The sequence below is a fragment of the Anolis carolinensis genome, chromosome 5 (assembly GCF_035594765.1).
Source record: "Anolis carolinensis isolate JA03-04 chromosome 5, rAnoCar3.1.pri, whole genome shotgun sequence".
NCBI classification, from domain to species: Eukaryota; Metazoa; Chordata; class Lepidosauria; order Squamata; family Dactyloidae; genus Anolis; species Anolis carolinensis.
The window spans coordinates 3,093,969-3,119,371 of NC_085845.1; the positions used below are offsets into that span (position 1 = coordinate 3,093,969).

Genomic DNA, 25,403 nt, shown 5'->3' on the forward strand with positions numbered 1-25,403 from the left:
TTCCAGAGACCAAAACCTGTGGCCTTTTGCTGAGGCAGAGGTTGGCTCAGAATGTCATTTTGATCTCTTCCGACTCTACTATGACTCTGGGATTAATTTAAATCCACATTAAATCCCCATTCACTAGATTGCAGTGGCCACAGATCCACCGGCTGAAACCAGTTACAAAATGATAGTTGTTGTCTTATTTTCTTACATTGTTGTAATGCATTTTAATGTAATTACATTTTAAACTGTGTCATTCGGGCTTGGCCCCATGTAAGCCGCCCCAAGTCCCTTTGGGGAGATGGAGGCGGGGTACAAAAATTAAGTTGTTGTTGTTGTTATAGTGGGAAGGAGAGCCAAAGGCCAAGTGCCAGTTTCCTTGCAAACAGTCACCCAAGTAATTGCTCAGGGACTGTCCCCATAGAGGTCCACCCCTCTCCCCAATCTAGGATGTGACCCCTTGCATTGAAATGCACAAATCACCACTGTCCTGTGACAGTAACGTTTGCCTGACTCATTGTATCAGACATTTCCCCGTCCTTTGGGATGAGTCCCTTCCCCAGCTCACTCCAATATACTTTATACCACAAGTGGCATCCCAGTCATGGGTTGTGTCATTCCAGACTGTTGTCAGTAGCAGCAACTGAAGCCTGGAAGTTCTGTGCTTGTAGTGTATAAAAGGCACTAGTCTCTGCTGTGATGTGTGGCCGGAGGCAGCTGGGACTTGTACTTATTGACAGGTATGGAGAATGAGAGGTAACTCCGCTCAGGACACTTTATTGCCCCACTTCAATGCTGTTGTGGGGTGATGGTGGGGAGGGAAACAGTGGGTGACAGGAACAGGATCACCTAGATGTATGTATGCTCATGTCTCCTTGCAGCCTCCACAACTCTTCTGCTCCAGGGCAGCGTGGCCTCAGTGGAGTTGTGCAAGGTGGAGGTTCCCTCCGGCACCGGCCACGGCAAGCGTGGTCCCTCCAGGAGCCGATGCCACCACATGGACCGGCTTACTGGGAAGAAGGATCTCCCCAGCCACCTATAGAGAGACAGAGGGACAAGATAGGCAACGTTTCCAGTTCAAGGACCACATAGTCTCCTCTTGTCAACAGTTATACCGAGATCCCACCTCTTCGCCCAGCGCAGGAGGGCTCACTTTCTCACCCAAGCCTCACAAGAGCCGTGCAAGGCAGGCCAGGCTAATATTGGTGGGTGGGCCACGGTTGCCCCGACTCACCTTCCCCGTGCCGGTGTGGATGACGCTGGCCCCGCTGGTGCCGCTGCCCCCGGCCACCACCATGTCCCTTGCGCAGAACCGGGCGCCGTAAAGAAACTCCCCTTGCGTGGGGCTCCCGGGGAAGGGAAGGTCCTGCCACAGGCACGCAGTGCGCAGGTCCCAGAGCTGCAGTGCGTTGTGCGGGATCCATGAGGCGGTCAGGACCAGGTCTCCCTGCAAGGGAAGGGGAGAGAGGGGGGGGGCTTCATCTCCAGGCCAGCCCTGGAGCCCAGCAAGACAGCTGTGGCCTCCCCCTTGCTGGTCCCATATCTAAGGAGGGCTCCAGTTCCGCATGCAAGTTCAGTACCTCGTCCTATCAGAACAAAGGCGATTCAGGCCAAGATCGAAAAATCAGCTGATGACCCAAAATGCAGACTGTGCAAGGAAACCGACAAAACCATTGATCATCTCCTCAGATGCTGTAAGAAAATCGCACAGACTGACTACAAACAGAGGCACAACTATGTGGCCCAAATGATTCATTGGAACTTATGCCTCAAGTACCACCTGCCAGCAGCAAAGAACTGGTGGGATCACAAACCTGCAAAAGTATTGGAAAATGAACATGCAAAGATACTGTGGGACTTCCGAATCCAGACTGACACAGTTTTGGAACGCAACACACCAGACCTCACGGTTGTGGAAAAGAAAAAGGTTTGGATCATTGATGTCGCCATCCCAGGTGACAGTCGCATTGATGAAAAATGACAGGAAAAACTCAGCTGCTATCAGGACCTCAAGATTGAACTGCAAAGACTCTGGCAGAAACCAGTGCAGGTGGTCCCGGTAGCAATTGGTGCCAAAAGATCTCAGCCGGCATTTGGAAACAATAGACATTAACAAAATTAGGATCTGTCAACTGCAAAAGGCCACCTGACTGGGATCTGCACGCATCATCCGAAAATACATCACACAGTCCTAAACGCTTAGGAAGTGTTCCACTTGTGATTTTGTGATACGAAATCCAGCATAGACATCTCATTTGCTGTGTCATACTCTGTCTTTGTGTCAATAATAATAATAATAATAATAATAATAATAATAATAATAATAATAATAATAATACTTTATTTATATCCCACCACCACCTCCCAGAGGGACTCGAGGCGGCTCACAGAACACTCAAGGTGTGACATACAAAATACAAATGCAAAACAAAACATAGACAATAAATAGTCAAACACAACATGATAAATTCACAGTACCCCCTGGTAAAAACAATAAAATACAGCAATTGCTGTAGATAAAACAGCAGTATTCGATCTCAGAATTGTAAACTGTAAATAAAGAATCGAAAGGTCCTCATATGTATTATTGGAGAGTCTAAACATGATTGAAGGCTTGTCGGAAAAGCTAGGTCTTTAATTGGGTGCAGAAGGTTTGGAGGGTGGGGGCTAGCCTGATCTCCCTTGGGAGGGCATTCCAGAGCCAGGGTGCCACCACCGAGAAGGCCCTCTCTCTCATTCCCACCAATCGCACTTAAGACGGAAGTGGGACTGAGAGAAGGGCCTCCCCGGTAGATCTTAAAGCCCGTGCGGGATGCGGTCTCGAAGATAGGCTGGACCCGAAGCGTATAGGGCTTTATAGGTAATAACCTGCACTTTGAATTGGGTCCGGAAACTCATCAGCAGCCAGTGGAGCTGCTTTAATAGGGGCATGGTTTGCTCCCTATAACCAGCTCCAGTTAGTAATCTGGCTGCCGACTTTTGCACTCACTGCAGTTTCCAAGCCGTCTTCAAAGGCATCCCCACGTAGAGTGCATTGCAGTAGTCCATACTGGTGTAGTTTCGGTGGAATTGATTCATGATGTTGGGAGTTGTAGTTCACCCACATGCTTATGCATATACTAATAGGAGCATTCATAAAACAAAAGCGAACAATGACTAATGTGTTGTTGAAGGCTTTAATGGCTGAAATCACAGGGTTGTTGTGTGTTTTCCAGGCTGTATGGCCATGTTCTAGAAGTATTCTCTCCTGACGTTTCGCCGACATCTATGGCAGGCATCCTCCGAGGTTGTGAGGTTGTTTGGCATATACTCTTTGGCATATACTTCACAACCTCTGAGGATGCCTGCCATAGATGTGGGCGAAACGTCAGGAGAGAATACTTCTGGAACATGGCCAAACACACAACAATCCAACAATGACTATTATAAATAGTGTTGCAAAACACTTAACCCAAGCATCACTGGGTACCTAAGTTAGTGCTCTTCCTTGCACCACTGCCCATTTCCTTTCCCAGGAATCCAAACCAGATGAATTGAATCCTCAGGGACTCAACGCTTGTCCCGCTCAGGTGCAGGGAGGGAAGAGCCTGAGCCCATTGCTGCTGCTGCTGCTGCTCAGTCGTTTAGTTGCCTCTGACTCTTGGTGACCTCCTGGACCAGTCCAAGCCAGAGCTCCCTGTCGGCTGTCATTGCCCCCAGTTCCTTCAAGGCCAAGCCAGTCCCTTCAAGGATACCGTCCATCCATCTCGCCCTTGGTCGGCCTCTCTTCCTCTTTCCTTCCATTTTCCCCAGCATCGTGATCTTCTCCAAGCTTTCCTGTCTCCTCAGGATGTGGCCAAAATACTTTAGGTTTGCCTCTCATCTCCTTCCGTCCAGTGAGCAGCCACTGGGCCTTATTTCCTGGAGGATGGACTGGGTGGATCTTCTTGCCAAGGTCCAAGGCACGCTCAGGATTTTTCTCCAGCTCCAGAGTTCAAAAACCTCTTCCTTCGCTCAGCCTTCCTTGTGGTCCAGCTCTCGCATCCATAGGTTACTATGGGGAATACCATGGCTTTGACTCTGCGGACCTTCATTGCCAGTGTGATGTCTCTGCTCTTCACTATTTTGTCCAGGTTGGCCATTGCTCTCCTCCCAAGAAGGAAACATCTTCTGATTTCCTGGCTGCCGTCTACATCTGCAGTGATCTTTGCGCCTAGAAATATAAAGTCTGTCACTGCCTCCATATTTTCTCCTTCTATTTGCCAGTTGTCAATCAGTCTGGTTGCCATGATCTTGGTTTTCTTGACGTTTAACTGCAACCCAGCTTTTGCCCTTTCTTCTTCCTTTCCCCTTGGTGATAAGGCTCCTCGGCTCTTCCTCACTTTCAGCCACCAGAGTGGTATCATCTGCATCCCTAAAGTTGTTAATGTTTCTTCCAGCAATTTTAACTCCGGCCTTGGATTCCTCAAGCCCTGCACATATGTCGCATGATGTGTTCTGCGTACAAGTTGAATAGGGAGGGTGAGAGGATGCAGCCCTGATGTCCGCACTCCTTTCCCAATCTGGAACCCGTCTCCTGTTCCGTGGTCTGTTCTGACTGTGGCTCCTTGGTCTTTATACAGATTTCTCAGGAGACAGACAAGGGGACTTGGTCTCCCCAGACCACCAAGAACATGCCATAGTTTATTATGATCCACACAGTCGAAGGCTTGAGAATAGTCAATGAAGCAGAAGTAGATGTTTTTCTGGAACTCCCTGCCTTCCTCCATTATCCAGCATCCGGATATTGGCAATTTGGTCTCTCGTTCCTCTGCCTTTTCTGAGCCCATTACTGGCGAACCGCAATTGCGGAAAGCCTAGATGTAGTAGGGCAAGGGCTGTGGGTTCTGTCTGGCTCTCTTTTGAGAGACTGTGGGCTCCTGAAGTTGGGTTTCCAGCCGCTCCCCCATCCCCACTCCACCCCCACACAGGTTTTGTGACACCCTGTGTGTGGGCATCCCATTTGAGGCAGTTGAAAGACCGTGGCCTGAGCTGTTTTCCTCCCACTGCCAGATCTTCCTCCTCCTCCTCCTCCTCACCTTGATGTCGATCCCAGGGCCACAGATGTGGGGCCCATTGATCACGCTCTGGGCCCCTTTTGCCACACGCTTGTCCCACACCTGCCACAAACAGAAAAGCAAGGGTGAGCTGGGCCCGGCACCTGCAAAGACCAAGTTGCAAAGACTCTCATAAAGCAGATACTCTTCCAAGATAATGTCATCATGGTTTGCAAGACTACACACAACGGTTACTAAGGCCCCTTCTACATTTCCATATAATCTGGATTATCAAAGTAAATACACATTAACTGCTTTGAACTGGATTATATGAGTCTACACTGCCATGCAATCCAGTTTAAAGCAGATAATCTACATTTTATATAGCACTAGCTTTGCCTGGCCACGCGTTGCTGTGGCTTATGGGAATCATTTGTTGGCCAGGTGGAATAGCAGTGAATAGCCTTGCAGCCTCAAAGCCTGGCCGTTTTCTGGAGTAGCTGGAGTAGCACCCTTAATCGAAGAGCCGATTTGAAGCCTGGCTACTTCCTTAGTAGGGGAATCCTTGTTTGGCCAGCTTGAACTGCACTGAATAGCCTTGCAGCTTAAAGGCCTGGCTGCTTTCTACATAGGGCATCCTTGCTAGGCCAGTTGAATGGGACAGAGTAGCCTCGTGGCTTCAAAGCCTGGGGGTGTTCCACCTAGGGGAAATCTTGGTTGGCCAGGTTGAATAGCACTGAATAGCCTTGCTGCTTGCAAGCCTGGCCGCTTTCTACCTTGCAGAATGCAGTTTGAATAGCAATTAATAGTCTCAGTGTGGCAGATATGAATGCTGCAATTAGCCACCTTGATTAGCATTTAATGGCCTTCAAAGCCTGGCTGCTTCTTTTGTTTGGTGTTAGCTGGCCCTGATTGTTTCCTTTCTGGAATTCCCTGCCTTCAGAGTGTTACTGGTTTTAAAGAATATATTGTTCTGTATTATTATGCCACAGTAATTATTACACATTATATTTATAAACATATGCTATCTGCTTAGAACTGGATTATAGGAGGCCCCTTCTACACAGCTGTATAAAATCCACACTAAACTGGATTATATGGCAGTGTGGACTCAAGATAATCCAGTTTGAAGCAGACCTTGACATTCTGGGTAATATAGCTATGTGGAAGGGTCTTGAGTCTACACTGCTATATAATCCAGTTCAAATCAGATAATCTGTATTGAGGAGGGGGCAGGAATGGAACCAATTAAATCATATTGCAAAAGAGATTCCACCTAAACATTAGGGAGAACTTTCTGACAATAAGAGCTGTTTGGCAGTGGAATATGCTGCCTGGGATGAAATCTCTTCTCTGGAGAGGTTTCTAAGCAGAGGCTGGATGGACATCTGTCAGGAGGGCCTTGATGGGGTTTTCCTGCCTGGCACCAGATGGTTAGATTGGATGGCCCTTAGGGTCTCCTTCAAGCACCATAATTCTATGACTCAGTGTCCCCAGCGGAAGGGGTGCTCCCCAGCCGGAGGTACCTTGACCGAGTTGTCCCAGCCGCCAGTCAAGAAGAGGTGCAGCTCCTCCGGGTGGAAGCGCAGCGCAAAGACCCTCCGCGAGTGGCCACTCAGCGGGGTGAACTCATCCCCAGCCATGAAGTCCGGCGCCTTGATGATCCGGAAGAGCTGCGGGCCAAGAGGAGAAGGAAGAGGAGTGAGGGAGGCACCCAAGGGATTGATTCATTGGGGTTTGATTCAACGGGCTGATAGGTTTATTGAAAGCTAGCAGATTTATCAGAGAGGCCACTCTCCCCTGCACTCATCCCTTCTTCCTCTTTCCCTCCCCTCTACCTTTTCCCCTTTTCTTTCTCTTCCTCCTGTCCCTTCTTTTTCTTTCTTCCCTCCTTCCCTTCCCCTTATTTATCTCTTTCTTTCTTTCCCTTCTTCTGTCCTTTCTTTCCCTTCCTCTTCTTTTTCTTTCTTCCCTCCTTTCCTTCTCCTTTCCCTTCTTTATCTCTTTTTCTTTCCCTTCTTCTGCCCTTTCTTTCCCTTCCTCTTCTTTTTTATTTCTTCCCTCCTTCCCTTCTCCTCTCCCTTCTTTACCTCTTTCTTTCTTTCCCTTCTTCTTTCCTTCCCTTCCCCTTTTCTTTCTTCCCTCCTTCCCTTCCCCTTCTTTATCTCTTTCTTTCTTTCCCTTCTTCTGTCCTTTCTTTAGTCAGTTCTTTAGAGTGTTGTCTCTTCTAATATCAAGAAGACTTAGGGCAAGCACAGTTCTTAGTCTTTGATAAATTCCCAAATCAAATAGCAGTCTTACTTCAGACAAAGAAACAGCAATAAATCCTTAGGAGCAGTTTCCCTGATGCAGACTTGAAGCAGGCACAAGGGGAGCGAAGAGTCAGTTTGTTACCAGCAAGAGCTGGCTGCACCTACGTCAGTTTTATAGCCCTGAGTCCCCTCACAGCTGCTAGGGCAGTTCCTAATTACTCAGCTGCATTTCTGGCAGCTGTTCTAGCTGAACAACATCTCTGCTGTTTCCTTTCGCCTCTCCTGAAATGTGGGTACTTGCAAAATCTCCTCCTGAGATTCCAACTGCCCCTCTGATTCATGAACACTTTCCTTCTCCCCTTTCTCTTCTGAACACCCTTTTACAACTAAATCAACTGCGCTTGGGTGCTTGCTTTCCCAGCACTGCCCTGAAATCCCACCCACCCTACACATGCTCACTTGGAGGGTGCGGGTGTCATAGAGGCGGAGGTGGCGGTCCTTGCCGGCGGTGGCAAAGGTGCTCCCATCACGGCAGACGTCCAGCGCGTGGGTCTCGTTCCCCTCCTCAGCCAGGGAAGCCACTGGAGAGCGGGCCGGTGGGAGGAAAGCAGTGACGGAACCCTCGGCCCCCGCGGCCAGCAGCAGTCCCGGCTGAGCCTTCAGGAAGCAGACGGCAGTCACGGGACCCGCGAGAGGCCCGGTCTGCAAGGAGGAGGAGGATTCCGGGAGGCCTATCTCGGTGTCCACCAGCTGAGAAGGAGGAAGAAGACAAATGTTCTCTTCAAAAAGGAGGGAGGGAGACAGGGAAGATGACCCAAACAATGTGATGAATGGAATGAATGAAATTGTAGGATTTCTGGCAAGGGGTTATTAAGGCTTGCCAGGGCTGAAGACACCCTCCTAAGACATTTGGAACCTGGAAAACTGCATTATGGAGAAACAAAGGAGGTGAGGATTAACATGTGATATAAACCGTGCTGATGGAGGAAACTGCTGAACTGCTGACATAACGGACCTGAGAACAGGACATGTTGATCTGGCCAGAGACAATAACTCCTTAAGTAATAAGGAAATAAAAAACAATGGCCGGGCTGTGGCACAGGCTGGTAAACAGCTGCTGCAATAAATCACCATGAGGTCATGAGTTCGAGGCCAGCCTGTGGCGGGGTGAGCACCCGTCAATTAAAAATAAAATATAGCCCCTGCTCGTTGCTGACCTATAATAATAATAATAATAATAATAATAATAATAATAGTAATAATAAATTTATTCTTATATCCCGCCCCATCTCCCCGAGGGGACTCGGGGCGGCTCACAACAATAATAAAAACAGTGACAAATTACACATTGTAAAATCAAACATGAAAAGCAGTCATACAATCAATACATACATCACATGTTAAAAACAAGGAGATAAAACAGTTCTAGGCCGAAATAGAGGGCTTCTGTAGCTTCGTGGCAGAAGTATTCAGCAAGGTATCAATAATCATGGCAGAACACTCTCTAATTAAATTAAATGGGCAGACAAATCAACCCCCAAAAATTAGTCGTCGAAGGCCCTCTGGAAAAGCCAGGTTTTAAGGCTTTTTCGAAAGGCAAGGAGGGTGGGGGCCTGTCTAATCTCCCTCGGGAGTGAGTTCCAGAGGCGGGGGGCCACAGCGGAGAAGGCCCTCTCTCTCGTCCCCACCAGCCGCAACTGCGAAGGTGGTGGGAGCGAGAGGAGGGCCTCCCCCGAAAAGTGAAGAGATCGTGCAGGTTCATAGGGGGAGATGCGGTCTCTAAGGTAGGTGGGTCCCAAACCGTTTAGGGCTTTGTAGGTGATAACCTGCACCTTGAATTGGGCCCAGAAAACAAACGGCAGCCAGTGGAGCTCCTTAAACAGAGGCGTAGAACGCGCCCTGTAGTTTGCTCCTGTTAGAAGCCTGGCTGCCGAGCGCTGAACTAATTGCAATTTCCGGGCCGTCTTCAAAGGCAGCCCCACATAGAGCGCATTGCAATAGTCCAGTCTAGAGGTAACTAAGGCGTGGACCACTGTAGTCATATCAGGCTTCTCGAGGTATGGTCACAGCTGGCGCACAAGTTTTAGTTGTGCAAAGGCCTTCCCGGCCACGGCCGACACCTGAGCCTCAAGCGTCAGCCCCGAATCCAGGAGGACCCCCAAGCTGCAGACCTGCGCCTTCAGGGGGAGTGCAACCCCGTCAAGCACAGGTTGCCACCCAATACCCCGATCGGACTTTCGACTGACCTGGAGGACCTCTGTCTTGTCAGGATTGAGCTTCAGCTTGTTCGCCCTCATCCAGGCCAATACAGCGGCCAGACACTGGTCCAGTATCCGAGGGGCTTCCTTGGATTTTGGTGGAAAAGAGTAGTAGAGTTGGGTGTCATCCGCATAGAGATGGCACCGAACTCCAAAACCCCGGATGACCTCGCCCAGCGGTTTCATGTAGATATTGAAAAGCATGGGGGACAGAATAGAACCTTGCGGGACCCCACAGGACAATGGCCAGGGGTCCGAGCAGGTGTCCCCCAGCTTCACCATCTGGGAACGCCCCTCTAGGAAGGACTGAAGCCACTGCAGAACAGTACCCCCAAGGCCCATCCCGGAGAAACGTCCCAGAAGGATACCATGGTCGATGGTATCGAAAGCCGCTGAGATATCCAAGAGAACCAGCAGGGTCACACTCCCCCTGTCCAGCTCCCTGTGGAGGTCATCCACCAAGGCGACCAAAGCCGTCTCGGTACTGAAACCAGGCCTGAAGCCAGACTGCGATTGGTCCAGAGAATCCGTATCATCCAAGAATCCCTGGAGCTGAGAGGCAACCACCCGCTCCAAGACCTTGCCCAAAAATGGAAGGTTGGAGATTGGTCTGTAGTTATGTAAGTTGGTCGAATCTAGGGAGGCCTTCTTTAAGATAGGTCTCACCACCGCTTGTTTTAGATTAGATGGAAATCTACCCTGCTCCAAAGAGGCATTAATTTTCTCACAAACCAATCAACCAACCCATCACTGGCCTGTTTTAAAAGCCAAGATGGGCAAGGGTCAAGGGCACAGGTGGTCGCCCTCACCGCTCCAAGAATCTTGTCCACATCATCAGGCTGCACAAGCTGAAACGAATCCCACAAGATCGAACAGACAGAAGCCTCGGTTACCTCACCTGGCATTGCAACAAGGCCAGCATCTAAGTCGGAACGAATCTGAGCGACTTTGTCTGCAAAATGGTGAGCAAACTCGCTACACCGAGTTGCCGGGATGTCAGGTGCCCCCCCAGCCTGAAGAGGGTGGAGGAGCTCCCCAACAACCCGAAATAGCTCTGAGGATCTAGTTGTTGCAGACGCGATGCGGGCAGTCGAGAAAGCCTTCCTGGCTGCTCGCAACGCCGTGGAATAGGCCCTAATAGCGGCTCTAGACCGTGCTTGGTCAGATGCATCACGAGTTGTCCGCCAGCGGCATTCTAGTCTCCTCCTCGCACGTTTCATCTCCGCCAGCTCCCCAGTAAACCAGGGGGCTGGGGCAACTCCACATAGCGAGAGTGGACGTTCGGGGGCGATCATGTCTATAGCCCTGGACAACTCACTGTTATAGCGAGCGACCAAGGCATCGACAGGATCGTCAGGCTCCATGGCAGACAGATCCCCAAGAGACCTCAGGAATCCCTCAGGATCCATAAGTCTCCTGGGGCGGACCATCTTAATGGGTCCACCACCCCTGCGGAGGTTTACAGGTGTGGTGAGTCTTAAACTGATCAGATTATGGTCGGACCATGACAATGGAAGGATAGTTTGCTCTTCCACTCCAACCAAACCGTCGCCCGCAACAAAAACCAGGTCGAGTGTATGTCCAGCTTGATGAGTGGGACCCGATATCACTTGGGACAGTCCCATGGTCGTCATGGCGGCCATGAATTCCTGAGCTGCACCTGTCAAGGTGGCCTCAGCGTGAATGTTGAAATCTCCCAGCACCACCAGGCGCTGGGAACCCAGCACCACGCTAGAGACCACCTCTGCTAGCTCAGGCAGGGAGACTGCTGTGTCACGGGGTGGACGGTACACCAGCAGAATCCCCAAACTGTCCCGGGTACCCACCCTCAGGTGGAGACACTCAAACCCGGCAGGTTGCAAAGCGGCGCATCTGACCAGGGCGATGGACTGCCGAAAGACCACCGCAACCCCACCTCCCCGCCCTCCCGGCCTGGCCTGCTGATGCACCCCGAAACCCGGAGGACAAAGCTGGGAAAGACTAACTCCACCCAGTTCATCCAGCCAGGTCTCGGTGATGCAAGCCAGATCCGCCTGCTCATCCAGGATTAAATCCTGGATAATAGATGATTTACCCTTGACGGATCTGGCATTGAGCAGCAGGACCTTCAGCCCGAAGGGGCTGCCATCGAGGCTACCACACCTATCCTTCTCCAGGGTCGCAAGAACTCTGTTGCGCTTCTCCCTGGGAATCCGTCGACCGCAATTCCTCCTCCCCCACACGACCTCGATGGAACCAAACCCCACCCGGTTCCCACCCCCCAGGGAATCTGGCTCAGTTGGAACATCATTTGGAGAGTCTAGTCAACTCCCCAAGTCCAAATGACTGCTGGAATTTCCAACTAGCCTAGCTTCCAAGAAAGGGGACAAGTGGGGCCTACCGGAAAATCTTCGAGGAGTAGGGGGAGGCAACGATTGCTGGTAAGGGACTGAGAAAGATTGGGCCAGAACATCTAGATGCGACTTTTCTGAGGGAGGGGACCTACAGTGAGGATTGAACATCCTATTATCATTGGGCCTAGTTAGTGCTTGTGTATATAAAGACAAGTTGGCCACAAGAGGACGAATCACGGGGTCTACTATTACTTTTCTGATGGTGATGCCCCATAATAGCAGCCAGGACCTAAGGGCCCATAACTCCTCTATAATAGACTTATCCTCAAAGGTGGAAATGAGGCGTATAGAGCGATCGTGCGATTGATAGTCCTTCTGGAGCCACGTAATGGTCTTAATCTTGACTGTAGTCAGGCTCCTTGATAAAATTTGGACCAAGGACCTCTGGATCGCTCTTTTCGAGGTCCATCTACCCCTATTCCATGTGGAGTCTCTAATTAGAAAGGCCAGTGGTTTCGTTTGCAAGGTATGGCCATGGCGGCACTCAACATGAGGAGGAGAGAAATCCCCCTCCAATGGAGCCTTCGTTGATGACTTCGCCACTCCCAAACCTATATCCATATCCATATCTTCCCTTCTCGGGCCAGTTTGTTCAGCACACATATCATCCATTCCCTCGATATTCCCATTATCCAATATTAACTCCTTGCTGCCCTTTTGAAACCCAGATATTCCCTCCCCCCCAAAATCTAAATGCCAACTGGATTCCCTCGAGTTATATCCAATATTATTCTCATCCTCAGGAACATCTTGATGTCTAGTGGCATTTGCCAGTTGCGAAATTCCCTTGATGAGATAATCTAGTTTCTCATTCACAGTTACAAGCTGTGAAAAAACGAGGTTAAAAGATCTGCCCATAAGGTGGCATAGCTGGGACAGTTCGCAGATCCCATGTGTATCCAGCTGATTCATTTTCCACTAAAATATCAAAACCGTAGAGAGAAAAAAAGAAAGAAAAAAAAGAATACTAATGGCCCAGAGCAATTAAAAAGTGTAGGTTGAGTGTACTCTATATACTTACACAGCTAAAATAAAATAACATAGAATTTTAAAAGGGACGGGAGAGAACAAAAAAGAGGAGAAAAGGCCAAGTGGCGGCAGCAACCGGTTCGTCTGATGAGGGAAACACTCATACAAGGACAACAGGTTCCATGACAAAGTCAGCAAAAAATAATCAATGGAAGGCCTCCGGACTGGCGAAGACTTTCCGAGTGGATCTTCTAGGGTGGTAAAAGTGCTGACTCCAATGGATGCAGCTTCTCCCTTGCCTTCTCTCACTGAGGCCCAGATGATATTCAGTCCAACAGGAGAAGGGAGGAGGGAGTGGGAAGGAGCTCTCACCTCCAGAAACGCTGTAACTTCTCCCTTACCTAGCAACCCGAAAGATAGTTGCATCTATCAAGTAGGAAATAAGGTATCACTTATAAAAGTGGGGAGGCAAGTTTAACTAATTTACAACGTTGGAATGAGGAAGTGAGGAAGTGCCATCAGAGTGGATGATGAAGCAGCTGCTCCCCCCTGTGGCCAGAATCGAACATCCCCTCAGGAGAAGGTTAAATTGCCTCTGCGTCTGTCTCTGTCTCGGTTCTACGTGTTTATGGGCATTGAATGTTTGCCCTGTATGTACATAATGTGATCCGCCCTGAGTCCCCTTCGGGGTGGGAAGGGCTGAATAGAAATACTGTAAATAAATAAATAAAATAAACTTCCCACGTGATGCGGCACTCCAATGTCCCTTACATTAAAGAAGTAAAACAACATCTGTATGGAACTGATGGAGTGTCAGCAAGTTTTACCTAAATAACATCAATCAAGAGAACAACAACAGGAAAACTTGCTACATAAAGAGACACTTTCCTCTTTGAAAAGTGTGTCAGATCTGCAGGGGAATGCAGGGCCTGGTCACCCACTGGCTTTTTTCCAAGATGGCCTGAATGCAGAAGGTGGTGAGTATGGAACAATGCATGTGCAATGAATGCTGAGTAAATGTGAATGTTCCTCCTTTGTCTGTGTAACCAATATAGCTATTATAAAACCAGTACCGGGTCTGTGAGTCTACTTCTTTCTCTAAAAGTACCCATTGCAACCTGTACACTGAAAATGGATAAAAGCACATGTTTAAGGTTCAGAAAGTATTCATGACACAATGCCTACCCAGTCAGAAAGATTCTGCAGATCATTAAAAATACTTAGAAAGGAATGCCAAAAGTCAGTATGGGTTCCCCAAAAAAATTAATGTCAGACAAATCATTTTTTTTATAGAGTTACAAGCTTGGCAGATGCAGGGAATGCTGTGGATGGAAATGATCTTGATATCACCAAGGCCTTCAACAAGGTCTCCCATGACCTTCTTGCAAACAAACTAGCCAAATGTGGGCTTGGCAATGCTACTGTTAGGTGGATTTGTAATTGGTTAAGCAGCCGAATCCAAAGAGTGCATCTCTGCAATGGTTTCTCTTTCTTCATCCTGGAGAAAAGTGACCACTGGGGGGCACAAAAGACATGTGGGATTTCAAACCATGGCTAATGGACAAAGTCTGGCCTGCCAATGCTTTTTTTTTTTTTTTTTTTGCAACTCCCAGCTGTAGGTTTGTATGATTCTATTCTATTATCATTATTTATTAAGTAGAGCTGGATGGTCATCTGTCTGGAGTGCTTTGACTGTGCCCAGTCCCGCAACAGTCTAAGGATCCACGAACTGGCCCTTTGCTTAAAACGTTTGAGGACCCCTACCCTAAGCCTTCTGGTGCTATTCAAGATCTTTATCAATGACTTGGATGACAGAAAAGAAGACATGCTGATGACATTTTTGCATAGGCTAATACACCAGAGGACAGGGTAAGGTAAGGATGGAATCCATCCCACAAGGTGGGAATCCAAAATTACTTCTACAGATGAGAGCCGATTGGCCAAAACAAACACAATGTATTTCAACAGGAAGATCATCTGGGATCAGATCCTGAGATACAGGGCAGTGTGGATCCAGCCTTAGTGGAGCACAAGCTGAACATGAACAGAGTGTGATGCGGCAGCTAAAAAAGAGGACAGTGTCCAGATTGAAGGAAGTTATGCTCCTATTCCCTTCTGCTTTGGCCAGACCTCTTTACCTGGAATAGTAGTTTCCAGTTCTGGGCAAAAGAAATTCAAGAATTTCACAGCTCAGGCTGTGGCGCAGGCTGGAGAGCAGCTGCAATGAATCACTGCAATGAATCATTCTGACCAGGAGGTCATGAGTTCGAGGCCCGCTCAGAGCCTATGTTTGTCTTGTCTTTGTTCTATGTTTAAAAGGCATTGAATGTTTGCCTATATGTGTGATGTGATCCACCCTGAGTCCCCTTCGGGGTGAGAAGGACGGAATATAAATGCTGTAAATAAATAAGTAAATAAATAAGAAAGTTATTGGGTCAAAGATGGGAGATGTCCAGAGAAGGACAAGCAATATGATCAAAGGTTTGGAAGCCAAGTCCCATGAGGAGCAGTCAAGGGAGCTCTATATGTTTTGCTTGGAGAAAAGGCGGCTGAGGCTGGATCTACACTGTCATATAATCCAGATTATCTGCTTTGAACTGGATTATATGACAGTGTAGATACATATAATCTAGTTCGTAGGAAATAATATGGATTATCTGCTTTTATAATATGGATTATATGGCAGAGTAGAAGGGTCCTATTTGGAATCTCTTTCCCCACCATTTGAATCCATGGCTCTATTGTGTCCCAGTGTCTGGAGCCACAGGAAACACACTACTCTTTTCATCAGCAGGACCCCCTTTCAAATATTTAAACATGGTCCTCCTGTCCCCCTTCTCTCAGACTTCTCTTCTCCAAGCTAAACATTTTCAGCTCCTTAAGCCACTCCTCAGACGGATTCACAGCTCCCAAACTTTTGTCCCTTTTGGTGACCCTTCTCAGAACACATTCCTTCTTGTCCAACTCGTTCTTTTATTTATTTTTATTTATTTACAGTATTTATATTCCGCCCTTCTTTCTCACCCCGAAGGGGACTCAGGGCGGATTACAATGAACACATATATGGCAAACATTCAATGCCAACAGACAAACAACATACATTAGACAGACTCAGAGGCATTTTTAACATTTTTCCAGCTTCACGATTCCGGCCACAGGGGGAGCTGTTGCTTCAACGTCTAGTAGTGGCTGTACTTCCTCATTCCTTTCCTCGTGTTTTGCTGGCAGTTTTATGGTGTTGTAAATTAGCCTCCCGCATAAAGCGTCCCTAAATTTCCCTAATTGACAGGTGCAACTGTCTTTCGGGGCTGCATAGGTCAACAGCAAGCCGGGGCTATTAATGGTCGGAGGCTTAACCCGACCCGGGCTTCGAACTCATGACCTCTCGGTCAGTAGTGATTTATAGCAGCTGGTTACTAGCCAGCTGCGCCACAGCCCGGCCTCGTTCTTGAATTGCTTTGCCAAGAACTGGACACGTGGTTCTTCTTTCAGGTGAGGTCTGCCCAAAACAGAAAAAAGTGGGATCCGGGCCCCTTCTTCTTCCTTCTAAGCGATTTTCCCATGAAGGGGTGAGCACCACAGTTTCCACCATTTCCTCAGTTTCCACCTGCAATCCAGGTCAAATCGCCTGTCTCATCCCATCCTGCACCTTAGGCTTTGCCGGCCAGCTACCGCATTTTGGCAGCTTCCACTATGGTTGCTTCCACTATTGCAGCTATCACTGCTATTGCAATGTAAATTGGTAGAAAGGTAGGTAATGACAGTGCAAATAATCAAAATGTGGTTGAGATAGTGCTTGTAGTTCTGGAGGGACTCTAATGTTTGCTTCTTATAGACTTGGCAGGATTTGGTTAACCAGTGAAAATTCAAGAATAAACCAGGTTTTCTTTGGGTTGCTGTGAGTGGCCATATTCTAAAAGCATTCTCTTCAGATGTTTTGCCCACATCTATGGCAGAGGTTGTGAGGTCTGTTGGAAACTAAGCAAGTGGGGTATATCTGTGAAATAATGTCCAGGGTGGGAGAAAGAACTCTTGCCTGTTGGAGGCAAGTGTGAATGTTGCAACTGATCACCTTGATTAGCTTTTAATGGTCTTGCAGATTCAAAGACTAGCTGCTTCCTGCCTGAGGGAATTCTTTGTTGGGACGTGTTAGCTGGCCCTGATTGTTTTGTTGTTGTTGTTGTTTATTCAGTGAGCAGCCGGGCATTATTTCCTGGAAAATGGACTGGTTGGATCTTCTTGCAGTCCAAGGGGACTCTCAGAATTTTCCTCCAACACCACAGTTCAAACGTTTCTCTCTTCCTTCGCTCAGCCTTCCTTATGGTCCAGTTCTCACATTCATAGGTTACTACGGAGAATACAATTGTTTTAACTATGTAGACCTTCGTTGCCAGTGTGATGTCTCTATTCTTCACTATTTTATCGAGGTTGGTCCTTGCTCTCCTCTCAAGACGTAAACATCTTCTGATTTTCTGGCTGATTGTTTTGCAGCACCATAAAAGAAAAAAGATCAGAAATGCCAGTGACAAAGAGCCAGTGCTCTTTGTCACAGAGAAAGGAGCAAAAGCACCCCCGTGTGCTGAATCCGAGCACAACCTCCAAGTCACTGAAGCTGGACTTCGACACAACATTCCTCCTTTCTGTCTGTTCTGTCCTGTCTGTCCAAACGGCACTGAATGTTTATTGTGTATGTGTACTGTGATCTGCTCTGAATTCCCTTGGGGAGATAGGGCAGAATATAAATAAAGTGTTGTTGTTGTTGTTACCATATGTTCCAGGCCTTCTCAGTGGTGGCCCCTCAGCTTTAGAACTCAGCTTTAGAACTCCCTCCCCAGTGAAATCAGATCAGCCCCCTCCCTCCTGACCTTCAATAAAAAGACTAAAGATGTGGATGTGGGACCAAGTATTCAATTAGTAACCCATCAGTGAAATAAGAAAATATTGAAAAGTGCAATGACAATTTGGAACTGCAGAATATAAATAAAGTGTGGTTGTTGTTGTTATTATGCTGGGAATTCTCCTGTTTTCAGAGTGTTGTTCTATATTTACTGTCCTGATTTTAGAGATTTTAAATGCATGTTCTTCTTTTTTTACCTTAAAATCTTCAGTGGTGGTTTGAACCCCTAAATCACCCATTTGGCTATGGGCTTGATACGAGGATCTGATCCAGATTATCTGGGAGTGTAGACTCACATAATCCAGTCCAGAGCAGATTAAATGGATTATCTGCTTTGACGATTTATTTATTATTTATTTAACACATTTATATCCCACCCTTCTCACCCCGAAGGAGACTCAGAGTGGCTTACAAATTAAATTTACATACAATATTATATTATTGTATTATAAATTACCATATTGTACTAGATCTATTCTATTATATTGTATTATATTATATTGTACTATATTCTATTCTATGTACAATATATATTCACTATTATAATTGTATATTTATATTTATATTATTGCAATATAGTTGTATAATATAATATATTGTATGTATATATACGGCGCTCCATGCAGTCATGCCTATGGCCACATGACCTTGGAGGTGTCTACGGACAACGCTGGCTCTTCAGCTTAGAAATGGAGATGAGCACCAACCCCCAGAGTCGGTCAGGGGAAAGCCTTTACCTTTACCTATGTATATATACAGTAGAGTCTCACTTATCCAAGCTAAAAGGGCCGGCAGAAGCTTGGATAAGCGAATATCTTGGATAATAAGGAGGGATTAAGGAAAAGCCTATGAAACATCAAATTAGGTTATGATTTTACAAATTAAGCACCAAAACATCATGTTTTACAACAAATTTGACAGAAAAAGCAGTTCAATACGCAGTCATGTTATGTTGTAATTACTGTATTTACAGAGATACAGTCATTAATTAATCAGCCCCAGAGGGTTTTTAATAATCTATCCTGTTTTTACTACGATTTTACCATTTATGTGTTTTAAATGCAATTTTTTATCCTGTATTTTTGTTTTAATTGATATATTGTATTACTGTTTTCTTTTTATAGTGTGATTCGTATTATGTTGTTTATGTTTTGTTCTATGTTGTTTGGGCCTCTGCCCCATGTAAGCCGCCCCGAGTCATAGAATCATAGAATCATAGAATCATAGAATAGTAGAGTTGGAAGAGACCACATGGGCCATCTAGTCCAACCCCCTGCTAAGAAGCAGGAAATCGCATTCAAAGCACCCCCGACAGATGGCCATCCAGCCTCTGCTTAAAAGCCTCCAAGGAAGGAGCCTCCACCACGGCCCCGGGGAGAGAGTTCCACTGTCGAACAGCCCTTCTCACAGTGAGGAAGTTCTTCCTGATGTTCAGGTGGAATCTCCTTTCCTGTAGTTTGAAGCCCTTGTTCCCTTGTGTCCTAGTCTGCAGGGCAGCAGAAAACAAGCTTGCTCCCTCTTCCCTATGACTTCCCTTCACGTATTTGTACATGGCTATCATGTCTCCTCTCAGCCTTCTCTTCTGCAGGCTAAACATGCCAAGCTCTTTAAGCCGCTCCTCATAGGGCTTGTTCTCCAGACCCTTAATCATTTTAGTCGCCCTCCTCTGGACACTTTCCAGCTTGTCAACATCTCCCTTCAACTGTGGTGCCCAAAATTGGACACAGTGTGATTCCAGGTGTGGTCTGACCAAGGCAGAATAGAATAAGGGGGAGCAGGACTTCCCTGGATCTAGACGCTATTCCCCTATTGATGCAGGACAGAATCCCATTGGCTTTATTAGCAGCCGCATCACATTGTTGGCTCATGTTTAACTTGTTCCCCACGAGGACTCCAAGGTCTTTTTCGCACACACTGCTGTCAAGCCAGACGTCCCCCATTCTGTATCTTTGATTTCCATTTTTTCTGCCGAAGTGAAGTATCTTGCATTTGTCCCTGTTGAACTTCATTTTGTTAGTTTCGGCCCATCTCTCTAGTCTGTCAAGATCGTTTTGAATTCTGCTCCTGTCTTCTGGAGTGTTAGCTCTCCCTCCCAGTTTTGTGTCGTCTGCAAACTTGATGATTGTGCCTTCTAACCCTTCGTCTAAGTCGTTAATAAAGATGTTGAACAGAACCGGGCCCAGGACGGAGCCCTGCTGATGGCACTCCACTTGTCACTTCTTTCCATGATGAAGACGACGCATTGGTGAGCACCCTTTGGGTTCGTTCGCTTAGCCAATTACAGATCCACCTAACCGTAGTTTTGTCTAGCCCACATTTTACTAGTTTGTTTGCCAGAAGGTCGTGGGGGACTTTGTCGCAGGCCTTACTGAAATCCAGGTACGCTACATCCACGGCATTCCCTGTATCGACCCAACTCGTAACTCTATCGAAAAAAGAGATCAGATTAGTCTGGCATGACTTGTTTTTGGTAAATCCGTGTTGACTATTAGCAATGACCGCATTTGTTTCTAAGTGTTCGCAGACCACTTCCTTAATGATCTTTTCCAGAATCTTGCCTGGTATTGATGTGAGGCTGACCGGACGGTAATTGTTTGGGTCGTTCTTTTTTCCCTTCTTGAAGATAGATCGGGACCACATTCGCCCTCCTCCAATCTGCTGGGACTTCTCCCGTTCTCCAAGAACTCTCGAAGATAATTGCCAGTGGTTCTGAAATAACTTCCGCTAGTTCCTTCAGTACTCTTGGGTGTAGCTGATCTGGCCCTGGGGACTTGAATTCGTTTAGAGAGGCCAAGTGTTCCTGGACAACTTGTTTCCCTATTTGGGGTTGGATTTCCCCCAATCCTTCGTCCATTCCATGTTGCTGAGGTTGAAGATGGCTTTCTTTTTGTGAAAAGACCGAGGCAAAGAAGGCATTAAGTAGTTCTGCCTTTTCCCTGTCCCCTGTCGCCATCACCCCATCTTCTCCTTGCAATGGCCCTATCGCCTCCTTTTTCTTCCTCCCCACGGGGAGATGGGGGCAGGGTATAAATAAAGTTTTATTATTATTATTATTAAAATATCACGATATATTGAAAACATTGACTACAAAAATGGCTTGGATAAGCGAGGCTTGGATAAGTGAGAATCTACTGTACTTGTAAACCGCCCTGAGTCCCCTTCGGGGTGAGAAGGGCGGGATATAAATGTCGCAAATAAATAAATAAATAAAATAAATATCTATATATTGTAATATTATTAATAATATTACATGTAATATATAATATATAATGATGTGGATTATATGGCAGTGTCGAAGGGACCTGAGAGAAGGGGGCGTAGGGGCTACGTTGGAATGTCTGAGGGCAAGCTTGGGATCTCAAGAGGCCATCTAGCCCAACCCTAATGTGCCAGGATGCCGGGAGAGCACGGCCCAAGCGACCCCGACAGAGGCCCAGGCAGGCCCTGCCTCCAGAGAGGCCTCTCCGCCCTCCGTCCCACCTGGAGGGCGCCATCGCCGAAGCCGACGGCCAGCTGCCTCCCCGCGGGGCCGAAGCCGAGGCTGAAGATGCCGTGGGGGTCGTGGGCGAGCGGGACCCTCCGCGGGGCCACATCCCTGCCTGCCTCCGCCGCCTCCTCCTCCAAGCGGGAGGCCTGCAGCGCCTCCTCCAGGCGGCGCCGGGCCATGCGGACGCTCCCTCGGCCCCTCGCGGCGTTTGCAAAACGGTTGCCGGGGCAACGGACGCGCAGCCGGCCCTCGCCGATGACGTCACACAGTTCTCATTGGCTTGCTAGAATGGGATAGTTCCCCGATTGGCCAAACAACGCCTTTAGTTCCGCCCTCAAAAGGAACCGCCCCCTATCTCTCATAAGTAAATATTCGCCTCATTTGCCACAACATTGCTGCATTCTCATTGGCTGGGTCACAATTTTTATGCATTCTCATTGGCTGGTTCACAACTTTGCTGCTTGCTCATTGGCTGCGTCTCTCTCCCTCTCTTTCGCAGCCAGAGATAAATAATATTCGCTCATTTGCCACAACATTGCTGCATTCTCATTGGCTAGGTCACAACTTTGCTGCACTCTCATTGGCTGGGTCACAATTTTTATGCATTCTCATTGGCTGGTTCACAACTTTGCTGCTTGCTCATTGGCTGCGTCTCTCTCCCTCTCTTTCGCAGCCAGAGATAAATAATATTCGCTCATTTGCCACAACTTTGCTGCATTCTCATTGGCTGGGCCACAACTTTGCTGCATTCTCATTGGATGATTCACAACTTTGCTGCTTGCTCATTGGCTGCGTCTCTGTTTCTCAGCTCCTTGGCTTAGATGCCAAAAGCCCAGACCGGATGTCGCTGGAACTTCCGGCCAGAGAGAACAGAAAGAGGGAATTCTTGGAGGAGCGTCACAACAGGCCGCGCCCAGGCTTCCGGTTGGAGTACCCCGGAAGTGAGAAATTAAGAAACGGCCTTTCACAAATGGAAGATAATCAGTTAGAAGGGACCCCTAAAGGCCATCTAGTCCAACCCTCTGCCATGCAGGGAGAGCACCATCAAAGCAGCCCCGATAGATGGCCATCCAGCCTCTGTTTGAAAGCCTCCCAGGAAGGAGCTTCCACTAGACTTGAAGGCAGGGAGTTCCAATGCTGAACAGCTCTTCTTACGGTCAGGAAGGTCTTCCTAATGTTCAGGTGGAATCTCCTCTCCCGTAACTTGAACCCGTGGCTCCATTGAGTCAATTGAAAACAATCCTGCTCCCTTTCCCTTATGACACCCTTTCAGATATTGATACATGGCTCTCATGTCTCCTCTCCACCTTCTCTTCTGCAGGCTAAACATGCCCAGTTCCTTAAAACGCTCCTCAGAGGGATTATTCATGGTCTTCAGACCTTTGATCCCTCTATTTCACTAAGATCATCTGGAGAGGCCCTGCTCTCAGTCCCACCTGCCTCACAGGCGCGGCTGGTGGGAACGAGAGACAGGGCCTTCTCGGTGGTGGCTCCCCGACTGTGGAACGCCCTCCCTGGAGATATCCGACAGGCTCCTACCCTGCTGGGATTCAGAAGGGCCGTGAAAACATGGTTATGTGCCCAAGCTTTTGATGAGTAAATGACAAAGTTGACATGGCCTGATTTAAGGATGAAGCATGAGGATCTTGGATGAATGGAATTAATTATATATATGTTTTTAAGGTTTTTATAATGTGTTTTAACAATGTTATTAACAGATCTGTTTATATTGTTTTGTTTTTATGATTGCAATTTGGGCATTAAATTTTGCCAATTTTTGTAAGCCGCCCTGAGTCCCCTCGGGTGAGAAGGGCGGGGTATAAATGTTGTAAATAAATAAATAAATAATAGTCGTTGTCTTTCTCTGGATACCTTCCAGCTTAAGAGTCAATATCTCTCTTAAATTATCGTGCCCAGAATTGGATACAAAGTTATTATTCCAGATAAGGAGCTCTGACCAAAGCAGACTAGGGAGGCACCAGGACTTCCCTCAACCTGGACACTAGACTCCTTCTGATGCAGCCCAAAATCACATTGGTTTTTTCAGCTGCTGCATCACACCTCTTGGAGTGGCACAATGAGTTAAATCCTTGTGCTGGCTGGACTGCTGAACTGAAGGTTGGGGGTTCAAATCCGAAAGACGGAGTGAGTTCCCATCTGTCACCTTTAGCTTTCCATACACTTCACTTCACTTCTTAATTAGTCGCTCTCCACCAGAGTGCTCCGAGCGACTTACAATTTAAAATATCATTCCACAATAGAAAACATTCATCATAAAAACATTCAACATAAAAACATTCAACCTAAAAACATTCAACAGTGACTATTTAGCAAATTAGATCTGATTTACTTAAATGCACAACCAAACAGCCAAGTCTTGAGCACTTTTCCAAAAGGTCGCAACTCAGACATTGCTCTAATATATGGAAACAATGAGTTCCACAGAATTGGGGCATAGATCGAAAAGCCTTGTAGCTTCCAGGTGTACCTCCCTAGGGCCCAGTACGTATAGGAGATTTTCCTGGGAGGATTGAGGTGACCACTGATGGGGAAAAGGAATGAGGCGGTCCCCAAGATATAATGGTCCTTGGCCATTTCGAGCTTTAAATGTCAGGACCAGTATCTTGTAAGATACTGGCTTCAATCATGTCCCATACAGGGACATGAGAGAAGCCCCCCGCAAGATGGTAACACATCCGGGCGTCCCCTGAGCAACGTTTTTGAAAACAGCCAATTTTCTCACACCAGAAGCGACTTGCCTCAATTCACTTCTGACATGATAAAAAAAATCACACTCTTGACTCATGGGTTGCTGTGAGTTTTCCAGGCTGTATGGCCATGTTACAGAAGCATTCTCTCCTGACATTTTGCCCACATCTATGGCAGGCATCCTCAGAGATTGTGCGGTCTGCTGGAAATTAGGCAAGTGAGGGTTCTATATCTGTGGATAACTAGGTAAGTGGGATTTAAATATCTGGATATTCTTTCTCCCACCCTGGACATTCCATATAAACCCCACTTGCCTAGTTTCCAACAGACCTCACCACCTCTGAGGATGTCTGAAACGTCAGGAGAGAATGCTTCCGGAACATGGTAATACAGCCCAGAAAATTCACAGCAACCCAGTGATTCCGGCCATGAAAGCCTTCAACATCAATCTTGACTCATGTTCATGCTGTTCTTCACGAAGGTCCTTTTTTTTTTTAACCAGGTGTCACCCATTCTATATCTTTGCATTTCATGTCTTCTTGCCTAAGTTTAGTATCTTTCATTTGTCCTTGTTGACATTCATTGTGTGAGTTTTAGCCGATCAGCTCTCTAATCTGTTAAGGTCCTTTTACATTCTGACCCTGTCCTCTGAAGTATTAGCTGTCCCTCCCCATTTGGTCCCATCTGCAAACTTGAGCAATACTGTATGCCCTCTAAACCTTCCTCCAAGTCGTTAATAAAGATATTGAACAGAACTGCGCCCTGGACCAAAACCTCTTAATGACACCCCAAATAGTCACTTCTTTCCAGAATGAAGAAGGGGAACCGTTGGAGAGAAGCACGCTTTGGGTTGTCACTTAACCAATTACAGATCCACCTAATAGTAGTATTTCCTAGCCCACATTTGACTAGTTTGCTTGCAAGGTCATGCGGGACTCTGTTGAAGGCCTTGCTGGAATCAAGATATGCTCCACCCACAGGATTCTCTGCATCTACCAAGCTTGTAACTCTTATCGAAAAAAAGAGAACAGATGAACCTGGCATGACTTGTTTTTTGAGGAATCCATTCTGACTTTTAGTGACCACAGCATTCCTCTCTAAGTGATTGCAGACTGCCTCCTTAATGATCTGCTCCAGAATCTTTCCTGGTATTGTTGTCAGGGTGACTGGACAGTAATTGTTTGGATTCTCTTTTTCCCTTCTTGAAGATCGGGACCACATTAGCCCTCCTCCAGTCTGCAGGGACTCCTCCTGTTCTCCCAAGAATTCTCAAAGGTTATTACCAGTGGTTCTGAAATGACTTCTGCTAGTTCCTTCACTACTCTTGTATGTAATTCATCTGGCCATGGAGCCAGTTCTTCGTGGATGAATTCTTTACCTATTTTGGGTTGCATTTCCCCTATTACCTCGTCCGCTCCGTATTGTTCAGGTTGAACCC

At 47.2% G+C, this 25,403-nt stretch overlaps 1 protein-coding gene across 1 annotated transcript; it reads right to left on the bottom strand.

Annotated features, from left to right (window-relative positions):
- Positions 1 to 746: 746 nt before the first annotated feature.
- Positions 747 to 21,497, bottom strand: LOC103281824 (probable serine/threonine-protein kinase PkwA). The gene is made up of 6 exons (XM_062981497.1): positions 21,250 to 21,497; positions 7,712 to 8,002; positions 6,527 to 6,673; positions 5,043 to 5,123; positions 1,220 to 1,432; positions 747 to 1,021 (listed from the first exon to the last, which is right to left on the bottom strand). The coding sequence occupies exons 1-6, from the start codon at positions 21,433 to 21,435 to the stop codon at positions 902 to 904; spliced, it is 1,038 nt and encodes a 345-aa protein (XP_062837567.1). The 5' UTR covers positions 21,436 to 21,497; the 3' UTR covers positions 747 to 901.
- Between the last annotated feature and the right edge of the window lie 3,906 nt (positions 21,498 to 25,403).